Source organism: Leptinotarsa decemlineata, unplaced genomic scaffold, assembly GCF_025532065.1.
Source record: "Leptinotarsa decemlineata unplaced genomic scaffold, Ldec_3_MD MMD2_tig00026328_RagTag_RagTag, whole genome shotgun sequence".
Classification (NCBI taxonomy): domain Eukaryota; kingdom Metazoa; phylum Arthropoda; class Insecta; order Coleoptera; family Chrysomelidae; genus Leptinotarsa; species Leptinotarsa decemlineata.
Genome location: NW_027412688.1, coordinates 34,226,725 through 34,241,210, shown reverse-complemented (window position 1 = coordinate 34,241,210; position 14,486 = coordinate 34,226,725). Strand labels below are relative to the sequence as shown.

At 33.1% G+C, this 14,486-nt stretch overlaps 3 protein-coding genes across 5 annotated transcripts in view; all 3 read right to left on the bottom strand.

The window, feature by feature from the left end:
* Positions 1-1,878, bottom strand: part of LOC111506714 (tyrosine-protein kinase Btk) — a 39,820-nt gene extending 37,942 nt beyond the window's left edge. The window contains exon 1 of the mRNA XM_023161894.2: positions 1,459-1,878. Within this exon, the coding sequence (XP_023017662.2) occupies positions 1,459-1,614 (156 nt within the window). The 5' untranslated portion in view covers positions 1,615-1,878. The remainder of the gene's footprint in view (positions 1-1,458) is intronic.
* A 3,155-nt stretch (positions 1,879-5,033) lies between these two features.
* Positions 5,034-9,210, bottom strand: LOC111506713 (serine hydrolase-like protein 2). 3 transcript variants are annotated; one of them, XM_023161892.2, is made up of 2 exons: positions 8,871-9,210; positions 5,034-7,871 (listed from the first exon to the last, which is right to left on the bottom strand). In XM_023161892.2, exons 1-2 carry the CDS (start codon positions 8,932-8,934, stop codon positions 7,027-7,029), a joined length of 909 nt encoding a protein of 302 aa, XP_023017660.2. In that variant the 5' UTR covers positions 8,935-9,210; the 3' UTR covers positions 5,034-7,026. The 3 variants fall into 3 exon arrangements, with proteins under 3 accessions (XP_023017660.2, XP_023017661.2, XP_074038443.1); XM_023161893.2 differs by having other exon boundaries at positions 8,819-9,209; XM_074182342.1 differs by lacking the exon at positions 8,871-9,210 and adding an exon at positions 8,693-8,813.
* Positions 9,211-10,476: 1,266 nt separating this feature from the next.
* LOC111506712 (serine hydrolase-like protein) lies at positions 10,477-14,267 on the bottom strand. Its single transcript, XM_023161891.2, has 2 exons — positions 13,988-14,267; positions 10,477-11,433 (listed from the first exon to the last, which is right to left on the bottom strand). Exons 1-2 carry the CDS (start codon positions 14,037-14,039, stop codon positions 10,592-10,594), a joined length of 894 nt encoding a protein of 297 aa, XP_023017659.2. The 5' UTR covers positions 14,040-14,267; the 3' UTR covers positions 10,477-10,591.
* Positions 14,268-14,486: the final 219 nt, after the last annotated feature.

The window sequence follows — 14,486 nt, the reverse complement described above, 5'->3', positions numbered from 1 at the left end:
GGGGTAAATTATCATGCCCACTACAAATATTTCAGATTTTCTGCACAATAAAAGTGTAAATATTGATTTCAAAACCAACAACTTAGGCATGCACATCAAGAATAACAAAGATAAAAGTTCAGTTTCAGAAAAATCGGGGTAAATTATCATGTGGGTCATGTTCCATGTTTTATATAGGTCAATCTGGAAGAACGTTCAAAGCCCGCATAAGGGAACGCAAATATAGCTTCCAGAATGGAAAAATAAATTCCACATATGCCAGTCATTTAATCACAGGGGGACATGAGTTCAACCATGAATACAAGCCCCTCCATTTCCAGAAGAAAGGTTTGAAACTTAACTTTTTGGAGAGTATGGAAATGAACAAATTCAAAAACTCAATATCTTATGAACGATCAAACTGAATTGAATAATTTACCATTATTGAATCTGTTCAAATAGTTGAGTATATTTATAGTACTTTCGAAAAATGTATTCATTCATATAGTTAATGAATTCATACCTGACTTTTTCAGGTAAATTCATTCAGTAGAAAGTAGGCATACGAGTAGATAGGTAATATATTAGAGTATACAATGGAAGCTATATTGTATAGCGAAACACGTGTCGCGGTTTTTGTAAAACTCTTTATAGTGAAAATCACACAATAAACTGTATTAATTAGTTTCAAAAACCTTTTTGTCAATACTCTTATGTTACTTCCGAATAATGTAAATTTGTAACAGTGAAAAATATGTAGATAAATAACTAATAGATTAAGCGCAGGGCTGTTCGCTCACATCGCTGCATTTTTCTTACTCTAGCATTTCAAACTCGTCGTAACTTCTGAACAAAAAATCCGATTCAAATAATTAAAAGAGGAATCTACATGTAATCCTCCTTGATTATGAAACTATTCAGTTGGATAATGAATATCAAGTAAATCAAGTTTTTGCAATGCACTCCAAATAATGGGCAAATTTACGATACGTTGAGTTGCTTATTGTAATTTTGAAGGGATAACTATTTTGTTTTATATATAAAGCCCATGTTACTAGCTGATTATGTAGCTCTCTATATGTGAAATATTTTTTGAAATCGATTCAGAAGATTTTATGTTTATTTATTACAAACAAACATACAAAAAACTCAAATATTCAATGTTGATAATGTTAGTTTAGGATTATGAATGAACGTGCAGTGTACTGATAAACAATGTTCATCACTGCGAATTTTCCTGTAGGTCGTCAGAAACAATGAAATTACTGATAAAGGCATCAGGAAATTCCAACCCCACTATCTCCACAGGATGTGTAGTTAGGAAAAAAATTTAACATGCGTGGCAGCCCCTCCCTTGTTAACTTCCGGTCAGTAGGGCCTTGTTCATCGAAAATATGTCACAGAAACAATAGCTTTATCCCTGGTACACTCGGTCTGCATACCAAAGCAGGCATTAAAACACACTAAATAGTTACTCACTGAAGACGTGCCTGATGATTCATCGACATCGTAGTAAATAAGGAACTTGCTGGTGAGGCGAAACAACCTTTTTTTGAAGTTCACACACGTGAATAAATTTTTGTTGATGGATCTTTTAACCAGGAATCCCTCTTTCAGTATTTTGTTCTCCTGCATGTCCTGACTTTTCGGAACACAAACTTCCCGCACTCGAACATTTAAAGACGCACCGCGAACAAAACACAGTTTAAAATAAATGCCACACGCGTACGCGCTACGCTATTTCTACTCGTGTAAGTTTGCGCCCGAAGAAAGGTTGTGCTTTACTGATATCAGTTATCCTTTTAATAACAGCTTTGTCCACGTTGGAAACGTACAGGATAGGTCGCAATTAGAAAATCATTCGTGTGTACGGGGTTGCCAGAAAACAACGAATACACCAGCAATTACTTCATTGTGCTTATCGAAAAGTCGTTAGAGATAAAATAGCAGGCAGGGCCGGCCAGGCCAATAAAACAAGTTTGGTTTACAAACTGTATTTTCCTTGCATACAATCACAGTCTTAGTAACAGTGTGTAGAGATTTATACGTAATAATTGAATTTGATTAGAACAGAATTGTATTGATCCATAAATGACCCAACAAGCTATTCGCCAAGTCAAATTTTACAAAAATAACAGTTCAATAAGATCATAATAAAAAGAACAATACCAGTTTATAAAATAATATATAATGTGGAAATGAAATATTAAAAATATTATACGTATCTCTTTCGTGTAGTTCAATGTTTATATGAAAGTAACTGTTTTGAGAGAGATTTTCTTCCAGTTTGTGTCTGAAAGTTACTTCTTTGCATGATCTACACATCTTTGTATAGAGTTGATTTTTTGAAATCGGTTGCTTTCTTCCATTCTTTGGAAGATTCTCACATTTTTTTGTATAAAGATGGAGAAGTAGAAAGCTGAAACGTTTCTTTCCCAAAACTTAATCTCTCCTGAAAATATACCCCTTTCATCAAGATTCCTTTGGCTGGAATTTAATCAAATAAGCGAACGAATGTCATTACATACTGTACTCAATGACATGAGTAGATTAAACTCATTCGTGACAAAGTTGTGATTATCTTAATGAATTGCGAGGCTTCATCTTTTAATGTTATCCAGATATCGTATTGAAGGAGATGATAAGGGAAGTGTCTTACGACGAAACATTCGGATGTCTTCCAGTGAAATGTTACCTCTTTCAATCACTGTATATCATTGTGTAGCAATCCTGTAAATGGTATCTGATTCAATCCCATAGAGAATTTTTGGAATATAAACTGCATAGAGAAAAGTGTTTTTGTATAATTTAGTGTTCATATAAAATTTTTTTTTCGTGTAATTCAATGTTTAAATGAAAGTAGCTGATTCAAGTATTTTTTTGCCAAACATATTTTCAAAATGGGTCTTCTGTGAGAGCCACATATCGGTTATTTCGTGTACATAATCGGCCCTCAGAAGTAACCATTCCCAAAATAGTGCATAAATTCGAAACTACCGGAAAAGTGTGGCAGAAAATCCACAAATGCCTGTTGAAAGTCTATCACAACATTTGGGCATGGACAGAACTTGAACATGGCGAATTTTGAAAAAAGAGTTAGGTCTACATCCTTACAAGATTCAATTTACGCAAGAGCTAAAGGATCATGGAAAACGTACTTACAACGCCATGATTTCAGCAATTGGATCCTACAGAGGTTGGCAGAGGAAAATTATTTTTGCATTAGAATAATTTTTAGTGACGAGACCACAGTAGAAATTAGCTTTCACTGTGACGAGGCTCATGTTCTCTTGAACGTTTACGTAAATAGGCAAAAGTCGCATCTGGGACAATAAAAATCCTAGTCAGATTCACAAATAACTAATGCATGCTCATCGTGTGACACAATGGTGCAGTTTTTGAACTGGGAGTATCATTAGTCCAATTTTTTTTTAAATTAAGATGAACAAGCTGTTGCAGAAAACGCATAGCAATACCAAAAGATGATTTATGTTTTTTATGAGATAATATTGCGACAGGCCATACATCACGAGAAACATTGAATTTATTGTGTACACGGTTTGGAAGGATTATCTCGCTGGGTTTATTTTTTGTGGGGTTGTGTGAAAAACAAGACCATTCAACAATCGAAGCAAGAAATTACACACGAATAATTCGTGACAAAACTCCACAAATGTTTTTAAAAGTAATGGAAATTCACCAAAAGAATTATGTGCTGCCTTAGAAGTCGTGGTGGTCATTTGGCAGATATTGTATTTCACTTATAATTAATTGTACACTAGCTACGAACTGTGATAAATTTCAAGTTTGTTATAAAACATCCATTTTATTCGTTATCAACATCGAAAACCTCTTATTGGTTACCCGTTTTTTGTGTCGAAAACTATACTCGTAGAGAGATAGGAAGCCACTTCTCATTTGATGATCGATGTCAAAGCTTCGCTTTGCAAAAGTCCACCTTTGGGACCCCTGTTCATCTTTAATTCATCACTCTTCCAACTTGAATTTTTTTGATAGAGAATTTGATGTTGAAGTTAGTTTAGTTGAACATATATATTCAGTTCATTTCTTTAGATTTGTTTACTGCCTGTCTTCAAGCATAGCTCACTGACTAATAAGAAACTTTTTCTTCGTTATTCAGAGGAATCGGGCAAATTTGGGATATGCAGTTGGTTAGTACCTCATCCACTAGATGGAGTGACATTTTTCCTATTCGCTCCAACTTAGGACGAGGAATGAAATACTCTGAAAGAATTCCGATTTTCAGTTATGGAATATCATTGACTTCAGGTCGATGATGGTCATTATCTTGCACTGACGAGTGGCTAAGGAGCCCGAAACCGGTCTGCAAGTGTGCCCGTTCCAAAACTGAAGGTCGACTCTTTCAGTTGTATTGTCAATTGAATATGCAAAAAATTTTGTTAAGATTCCTGCCCTGACGCATGTCGGATATAATCCAACGCCGTTCGTGGTATTATCCAGGGGAGTAGTTGTTTTCTGATAGACGTCAGTCCATTCAACCTTCTGTGTAGGTATATCCGAGACTGGCTAGAACATTTAAAGTTCATTTCTTTAGATTTGTTTATATATTTGTTATATATATATATATATATATATATATATATATATATATATATATATATATATATATATATATACATTCAGGTTTGGAGTTAATGAAAATCAATGTCAAATTTTACTGAACAATTACTCGTGAAATTGTATAAACGTTATTGTAAATGTAAACTACAGATAATATTTTTTTATCCAACAAAATATGAACAAAACTTAACATATATTCACAATTATTAAGAACACTTGATAATAAATACTTGATAACAATACTTGGAGTTAATGTTCCAATCTCAATATAATTTGAAAATTCATAAAAATTAACAATTCATTGGGTTCCTATACAATATACAATACAATATTACTAATTTAGTTTATTCTAATAGTAAGTTTAGAACTTCTATTTTTAGATTGATCAAGAACATTTTGGAATACATATTATCACATATATTTTCTAAAAATAAATATCTGGAAGATAACCATGGGTGTAAAATATTTTATTCCATTCACTTACAAGTCACATTTAAATACATTAATAAGTAACCAACGGCAGTAAAAAATTCAGTTAATATAATAGTTAATATAAAAGTCATTATCATACACATCTTGCAGATCCTTATAACCAGTGTAATGCTAACCATTTGATATCAATTCTTAACTTTTCTTAAGTAGTTTAGAATTCATAGAACACTGTATTTTCATATTTAAATACAAATCATATTATCAACTTGTATGATGAAACTAAATTACATTCAAACATAATAACTATAACAATTCATATTGAATATACATGATATGATATACACTATCATATTTGTCACTTTTCAAAAAATATACGAATTTCAGAAACACGAAGCATCACAAGAATAAACTACTACTGACATCACAGGTATTCAAATGAAATAACAAAAAATGCATTATGCAGTATCAGTATATGAAAAGAGATGAAAATAATTTATTATTAATTAAAACTGTAAGGTACCATTAGATAAAAAATATGCCTTTGTCAAAAATGCAGAAACTATTATGTTGTTTCAAAAGTTTTTTCCCCTTTAATGTCACGTGTTTTTGTAGCTCCATATCTCAATAAATATTTATTCTACTGTGATCAATAGAGAATTTTATATTATACATATAGATGCCAATTTTTCTCTACAAATTCAAATTGAACCAAAGCACTACCGAAACAGTCCGAATAATTAACCAAGCATTTGGCAATAATAGTCTCAATGTACAGTTTGATGTTGGTTTGCGAAATTTTGTTCCGAAGACTTTAGCATCGAAGATGAGCCCCAAAGTGGTAGATCGACAATAATCCAGCACGAGGATTTGAGGACCCTGGTAGAGACTGACCTATCACAGACGGTGCTAGGGATGGCGGAAACACTGGACGTCATCTCCCATGCGGTTTTTGATGGTTTAAAACGTATTGGAAAGGTCGAGAATACTCGAAAAGTGGGTGCGCCACGATTTGAACAATCAACAGAAATTGGAATGTTTCGAGGTCTGTCCTGTGTGCAACCAAAACAATCATTTTTTTTTGGATCGGATCGTCCTGTGACAGTAGATGCTCAAAACAGTAACTGGACACCGATGAACCACCCAGGCACTTCCCAAAGACAAAAACCCACTAAAAATGACCATGGTTACTGTATGGCAAAGCACAAAAGACATAAAATCTGTATATTTTAAGTATATTCGCGCATTTGTTGCGCTCTCTGAAACAGCGTAAAATTTTTGATAAAACAAACAGACCAAACAGATTTTTTCAAACCACCTCTTCTTCTTTTTTAAATCCTGTGAACCAATTACCGATTTATCTATGCTACAAATTGTTTTGAAAAAATGACCTCTCCATACTTTCATAAAAAAGTGACAGACGGAAAATAGAATAAAACAGGGTGATCAAATAATCTTTAAGATTATTTGATCACCCCTTTGATAATGTTCGTCAAAGTTTTAGATGAAACTTCATGCCCAAGATATGAATATAAATCAATGAAAGATATCAAATCTGATACATAATTGGTTTGCAGTCCTGCAAATCAATCCAAATGCTTTTAGCATTAAATTGGTTTGCACAAAAGTTGTAATATTTCTATATGTTAATCTTTAGGTAAGGATATCTATTGCAGACAGTACTAGTGTCACTTCTTAATGAAAAATCGTTAAAATATGAGAAAGGTATAATTTTTGGTGTTTTTTTTATAAGACAATAGTACTGCATCACGACCTTGATATCTTGTTTCGTTCAAAAGTTAAGAGGTAGGACTATTATCGTCCAACCTGTATGTGTGTATTGTTTTTCTGTATAACCTATGCTTTGTCGATAACATACATTTTCTCAGACAATGAAGTATGATTGATATCCTGAAAATTATAGACAAGATTTGACTTCAACCTCACTTCATTTCTAACAATATTCATGTTAGTTTACTGTAAAGAAATTAATGGAATATAGTTTGAAAAAGTTACCTACAGTTTTCCTTTCTTCCAGAGTAAAAATTTAACAATGTGAGGAGCAACCCTTTCGGGGTTATTGTTATGAACGTCATGATTTCCTTCAACCATTTTGAATCTAATATTTTTCTGTTTTTTCAAGTATTGAATCAAAGAGCTTAGATACACCTGTTGAGCAGTTGATTTCTTTCCAAGAATAAAGAGAACTGGGCATTGTAAAGGATTTGACTTTAGCGTTTCTATTATGTACCGTATATCACGAGTCAAGTTCAAAGCATGTTTAATTCTCTGATCCAAAGTGAACTGGTATTGATCATTTCCTACTTTCTTCACTGATCTGGGAAACAACGCTACGGCAGCCGCCCTTGTAATTGGACCATAGTTCCTTCCATTCTGCAACTTGTGCAGTGCTTCCTCTTCAGTATAGCTCGGAGGTTGTTTCCCTAACAGTTTCTCTTCCGTTTTAACGAAATCCTCCAAGTTTCCACTGATGTAATCTTTGAAATAGCTTGCTGATACTGGAAAAATCGAAACGGTGTCCAACATTATTACCTTCTCCACACAATCGGGGTAAAGTTGAGCATACAAAATTCCAATCTGGCCTCCGTAGCTGTGTCCCAGAATAACGTACTTCTTTCCATAATACTTTGAAATATATTTGTATACCAAGAGGTAGTTCAGGGTATGGATGGGCAGGTGAGGAGGAAAATGGGATGATTGGCCATGTCCCGGTAAGTCCACTGCAACATAGTAGAAAGTATTTGGTAAGTAGGTTATTAAACGATCAAGTGAACCAGCATTGTCCATGATTCCGTGAGTGCATATAACCAGAGGATCCTGTTCTTCGCCATATGCTTTACCTAAAATAAATAAGTAAAATGTACTGATTGTAAACATTTATTCATTCTCGAAAAGTTACTATAAGGTGTATATATTTTTCCTCAATATTTATTTACCATAAAGAGTTATATAACAGTGTGTATATGGCCAGTAAGGTAATTAATGAAGTACTACCAAAGAAACCTCCACCAGGCTTGTCTGTGGGTGATTTTAAGATGAATTACAAAAATTTTCATCACCTACTATGAATAGCTACTCACACCTTTCATCAATAATCTATTTGAAATTACAATGCTAAATTTTGATTTGAGGAACTGTTATATTCTGTACTCTCAAATCACTCATTCTTCAAAACAAAACAATACCTAAAATTGAAAGGGGGATATTTTTAGGAGAGGGTAATTTATGGGAAAGAAAGGTTTTGGCTTTCTACCTTTCCATCTTTATACTAAAAAATAAGGGAATCTTCAGTATAGCTCGAAGGTTGTTTCTCCAATAGTTTCTCTTCCGTTTTCACAAAATCCTCCAAGTTTCTACTGAGCTAATCTTTGAAATAGCTAGTTGATATTGGCTTTTGATGGGCTATTCATAACTGAACATAACTGTTTTTTTTCAAATAAAATTCAAATTGTGTATGTTGAGCCAAATATCTATTTGTTTTAAGTCAGGCAACATTTGGTATTGTTTGAAAGTAAATTTTCGTTGAAGTACATTAAAGTTATATAATCAATAACTAGTACTAACTTTCAAAAAAGTTGTAATTCCACAATATAATCAATGATTTCACAAACTACACCTAAACATTTGATTTTCACAAACTTTAATTTTTTTTGTTTCCTACCAGGTCATATCAAAACCTAAGGAAAAGCTTTCTCTTTGGAGTTTGCTGCCAATTATTTTTCTCCAGCAGAAAAGTCTCACAATTCAACTATGTACTTTAAAAAATTGCAAATTTTCTCCAAATTACCAGAACTTCTTTCCAATCACCATCACAAATCCTTAATAAATATAGGTCAAACCTGCTAGGTATCCCCATGGTACTGATATTCTGATCTCCTGGACATTCTTTTTTGATGTTTCCATAATACCTATATAAAACTTTGTCAACTGTAGACTTTGCAAATAGAAAAACCACAGGTAATCTTCCCTATAATATTCTCATAGGACTTGAGAAGTAGGTATATCACAAAAAAATACTGATACTGAAGTATTGAAACTTATCCCAAATTGGCAATATCAAACCATAATACCAAAGTACGGAATTATTTGAAAGTCAAAAGAGCAAAGTCCAGTTTTCGGTTGTAACCGGATTGTGACCACTCGACCACTCGAGTAAAATTTACTGCACCAGATCAGAAACCATTGACATGATAAATAGACAAATTGGACAAATTAGAAAGAAAGCATTGATGCAAATACTAAAAAGGAATAGATGCCGTGGGTGGCAAATATGGCTAAAATAACGGTAACGTTTTATTTCTAATTTCTGATTGAAAATAAGAATGCAGTATCGGACAAATTGTATGTTTTTGAAAGATAATGGAGTACCCACATATTTTTGGTTTAATCGGTGTTGAATTTGTGTGTAATGAGTATCTGAATACTTGGAGTAGTGGTGTTTTGGAAGTTCTTCAAATCTTTCTTTGCTATTTCTACTAATAATGATTCACTTCTATACAGTTCTTATATTGTATGGCTGGGTATAATAAAACATATATTTTATTGAAACTTCTTAGGTGAATGAGGTTTAGTATATTGAAAATAAAAACAAATTTAGGTTGGATTATAATTAGAAAACGTCCAAATTCTGAATTTAGGATCGGATTTTCTAAATTACATTATAGAAAGTGAGGTTGAGATTGAATGACATTGAGATTGAGATTGAGAGATGTGGAAAGTGTCAATTGACAGATGCTTCTTTTTTCTACACTGGCATATACGCCGTCGTATAATTGAAGATATACATAGCTGAATTTGTTATTACATTGGCTACAAAAATCAATGAAAAATCCTAGAGGTACGTATTTAAAAAAATTAAGTCGATGACAAAATCTAATGAACAGAACTTCGCATTGCAAATTGGTCTATATCAGATTATAACAAATATGAAACAGTATTAGAAGTTCTTCCGCCTTTCTTTATAACATCCGAAATGGAGGGGATGGAACCATAAAACGAAATTCGACAACTCTAGGTTTTAGCGAATATTTCAAAAACAATCACTGATATTCTCGATCTGAAAATAGATTATTGATGAGAACAAAAGAATTTGTATATATTTGCATTTTCTATATCATCTCTACTGAAATGAATTACTTTATTGTTATTATTAAATTTTCTCTTCATGGCACTCAATATATTTGATTGAAGAGGCCTTAGTCGAATGTAACTCGAAGTACCAAACGTTTCTTCTGCTACTGTGGCACACATCATCAGTGGTATATGCGTTACTGCGAGGACGAAGGTTATATCTCGAAGTCTCAGCAACGGCTGTTTGTTTTCTATAACAGTTAATTGATGGTGAAATTTTAAAATGAGAAAACAAACGATATAAAAATATCTCTTCACCTAAATTAAGAGTATTTTAGAGATAGATATTTTGATAATGAACACGCATAAAGAGGACCCTCTTCTATTTCAAGTAATTTTTACTAATACCAATTTTATTTTTGATATGCAATAATAAAACCAGAAACAACATCACACTCACAGACTAAGTACCAACACCCAACATATTTTTCTACAATTTCCCTTTTCGCTGAAGTAAAAACTCAGCAACGTGTGGCGCCACTTTTTCAGGATGATTCATATGAACATCGTGATCTCCATCCACAATTTGAAATATAACATTTTTTTGAGTCTTCAAAAATCGAATAATAGGACCCATATACACTTGCTGCGCAGACGAGTCTTTTCCGAGAATAAAGAGAACTGGACAACATACAGGATTTGACTTCAGTGTTTCTAAGATATAGCGCAGGTCATGAATTGTTAACAAAGAATATCTGATTCTTGGGTCTAAGTTGAACCGGTATCGACCATTTTCCACTTCTGTTACGGCTCTAGTCAACAAAGCTTGAGCAGCCTGTTTTGTTATTTGACTATAATTTCTTCCATTCTGTACTCTTAGGAATGCTTCTTTCAGTGTGTAGCTTGGTGCTTGTTTTACTAACAGTTTCTCCTCGTTTTTGACAAAATTTTCCAGGTTTTTACTAAGATAATCTTTGAAGTGCTTTGTGCTCACAGGGAAAAGTATTACTGCATCCAACATTACTAACTTCTGCACGCAATCAGGATAGAGCTGAGTATATAATAACCCTATCTGGGCCCCGTAGCTGTGCGCTAAAATGATATACTTCCCATAGTATTTTGAAACATATTTATACACCAAGAGGTAGTTCAGAGTGTGAATGGGAAGATGCGGAGGAAAATGAGACGAACGTCCGTGTCCTGGTAAGTCAATAGAAACGTAGTAAAATGAGTTTGGTAAGTGAGGTATCAAAGTATCAAATGAACCGGCATTATCCATGAAGCCATGTGTGCAAATAACTACAGGGTCATTTGATTCCCCCCATGCTTTGCCTGAAATAAACAGAAATATATTTTCAAACTATCATGGAACAATAATAAACTTTTCGCTTCATGAGGCTAAAATTTGCAAATGTGATCTTTCATATTTTGCTAGTCAAGGTTTTCCTATCAAAAAATTTTGATCACCTTCATTTGCTCTTGATTTGTTATTATTGACACCGAAGAGAAAAGTTCAATTCACCTCTTTTGGGAGTAGTTTACTCTTTTCATTAGTTCGGACTTCCATTGTCTAATATGATATAACATGATTTGAAATCCCTGAAAGAACAAATAAAATTGAAAAATAAAATTAATAGCTGAAAATAACAATTATAATAATGAAAAAACCGAAATGAAATTACAATTGAATGAAAATTAAGGAAAAATTGAATTATTGAAATGAAACAAAAATTAAAAGATTTCAAGTCAAGTTACTTCAGTTTCGATTATAAGTATTCCCAATTGTCTTCGGATGATGACTGGACTATTTCTCCGAGAGATGACTATTCATAGGTCATTCGAGTGCTGTCACCTATCCCCTCTTTCCTCTCGCCGCTTTACCATTTTAGCAGAAGATGACCTTTTGGCGGGAGTTGACTGTTTTCCGCTTGAATATGGGTTTCCATATGTTGCGTATCTCTACGCTGGCTTGGCTGAATGCGTCATTGAACAACATAATGCAGCTTCCGTGAAGTTCATCCTAAACCAGTATTCCTGATCCCTGTGGATGGTCTCAGCTTGGAACCACTTGATTTTATGTTGATGAGTCCAAACATGCTTTGCCACTCACAGGGTATGTGGTTAATGCATTTCTTGGAACCGCAGTTCGCGTTTGATGGCCGGGTCTTCGTAAGGCTGCTATGAATGGTGTTTCCGGATCTGAAGCAGGTTCTGATGTTGTACTTGGACCCAATTCTTTTTATCCTCTCTGACAATCCTCTGATGTAGGGAAGTGCAAGCACTGGTTGTGACGGCTTCTCTTACTTGAGAGGCCACAGTATGTTCCAACATCACTTTGGAATAATCATTTCTTTGAAGATCTTTTTTGATGATGCCGAGTTCTCGAGTAACTGATACAATACAAAAACTCCATAAACACACGTGTCTGAGGTACGCATACATACGAAAAAAACTAAACAGAAAATATTTTTTCCACTCTCCCCTACTGGAAATTTACTGCAAACAGCTCATGTATCATTTTATTTCGGAAAAGTATGTGCGTGTTTATTGGCCGATTACAGTCTTATACTGTTGCAGTTTACAAAACTGCAACACGTGTTTCATTATACAATAACTTTTTCAGTCCGAAAGCGTATAGTGTTACTTTTCTGGAAAGAAAAAAACTCTGGGCTTGGCTTAATGCGCCTCAATGGAAGCAAAAGCCATTAACATAGAAAGAGATTTAGAGAGAAATCTCTGGGCAGGTGAAATCTTCTCAAGTAATCAACAGCTTGATTTTTCCCATATGCTCGATTTCAATTTCTCTCTATATAAAGTTTAATTGAAAAATTCTTTCTGGAAGGTATTGATCGACAAAATATTATAGAGGTCAAGTATGAACTACTCCCTGAAAGGGAAAGGGGTTAGTTTCTACTTTTCTCGTTGGTAGCGATAATGATATATGATGAGTAATAAAATCATATAAGATAAAGATAATACTTTTGTCTAATTTCTACTAAGTTTATTATCTGTTACCTAACAAATGATAAACTCAGTAGAAATTAGACAAAAGTATTTTTTTTATCCCATATTCAATATGAATTTCTACAAAATGAATAGGTCATCAATCGAACCAGTAATCAAATCATAATGTTGAAATTTACTTACTGGCAAAAAAAATATTACAATTAAAAATGAATTATATAACCTATGTATAAATTAAAACTTTGTATAAAAATATATATACAACATACTATAAATATATTATAGCGCGTCCATTTGAAAATGTACCAACCCTCCATATTTCAACCACTATAGTAATCTAGAACTATGCAAAAACACTTCAAATTTATTTTTGAAGGAAACATTTTGTAGGCTTTTCAAAAACAAGAACTTCTCCCAATCAACAGAAATGCAATAATCTTCTCGACGCGCGTTTCTCCAACCAAGTTGGCGTCTTCAGGAGGTGAAGAAGAGTTTTCTTCATCTCTTGAAAGGCTTTTTTGTTAGCAGAATATTACGAAATCAAGACTAATAAACTTCACATAAGGGTAAATTGCATTTCATGTATATAATGGTATCAGTTCAAGTAAAATTCACAGAGGTTGTTGCATTTCGAATGAAATTAAGTCAATTATCAAGTAAAATATACTGTCAACAACATTCGAAAAAATGTGTTGAAATTTTGAAATATGAAAAAATCGCATAATAATGGAATTAAGACAATGATTAGAACATTACAACAAACTACAAATAACAAGCCACAAAACTTAAACGAAACCTAAAAAGTCTTAGTCACGTTGACGTCAGCGTAGCCACTGATGAAAGTTCAAAATCATTCTACTCAGTTCCTCGAATTTATTGTAATAATCAGATTATTTTCAGAAAATGTGAGAAATTTACACACCTGCTAGATATCCCCATGGAACGGATATTTTTATTTCCTCTATTTTCTTCATTGAATTTTGTTAAAACAATTGTCAATTCTCACCAAGAGAAATACCTTTTTTTAATGATTAACGACAGTGTATCAGTGCAAATATCATCACAAAAGTAGGTGTACTGTACTCGGAAGAATGTAAAGAGTGAAGAATATGATAACTATTACTGTCCATAATCGCAGCATACCAATATACAATATATAGAAATACCGAAATTATTTCCAAATATAGGGTTAATGTGAAAATCAAGATTAGATCGGTGAAGAAGACGACTGTTTGATAGTAAATCTGTTCATTAACCCTTTGAAATCATAATTTTTATAATTGGTGGACAAAATGGTCAAAAAGCTGAGAGAGAAAGATAACAATAAAAATAAAAGATACTGTTTTTCAATATAAACAAGTTAATTCAACGATATGATGATCCCCATTTCTTAAACTAATATTTGAATTATTATGAATAAT

Coding starts and splice junctions, on each gene's coding strand:
- LOC111506713 (XM_023161892.2), bottom strand. CDS start 8,934: ATGGAAACATCAAAAAAGAATGTCCAGGAGATCAGAATATCAGTACCA. Junction 7,872..8,870: donor ACCATGGGGATACCTAGCAG/GTTTGACCTATA, acceptor TATTTATTTTAG/GTAAAGCATATGGCGAAGAA.
- LOC111506712 (XM_023161891.2), bottom strand. CDS start 14,039: ATGAAGAAAATAGAGGAAATAAAAATATCCGTTCCATGGGGATATCTA. Junction 11,434..13,987: donor TCCATGGGGATATCTAGCAG/GTGTGTAAATTT, acceptor TGTTTATTTCAG/GCAAAGCATGGGGGGAATCA.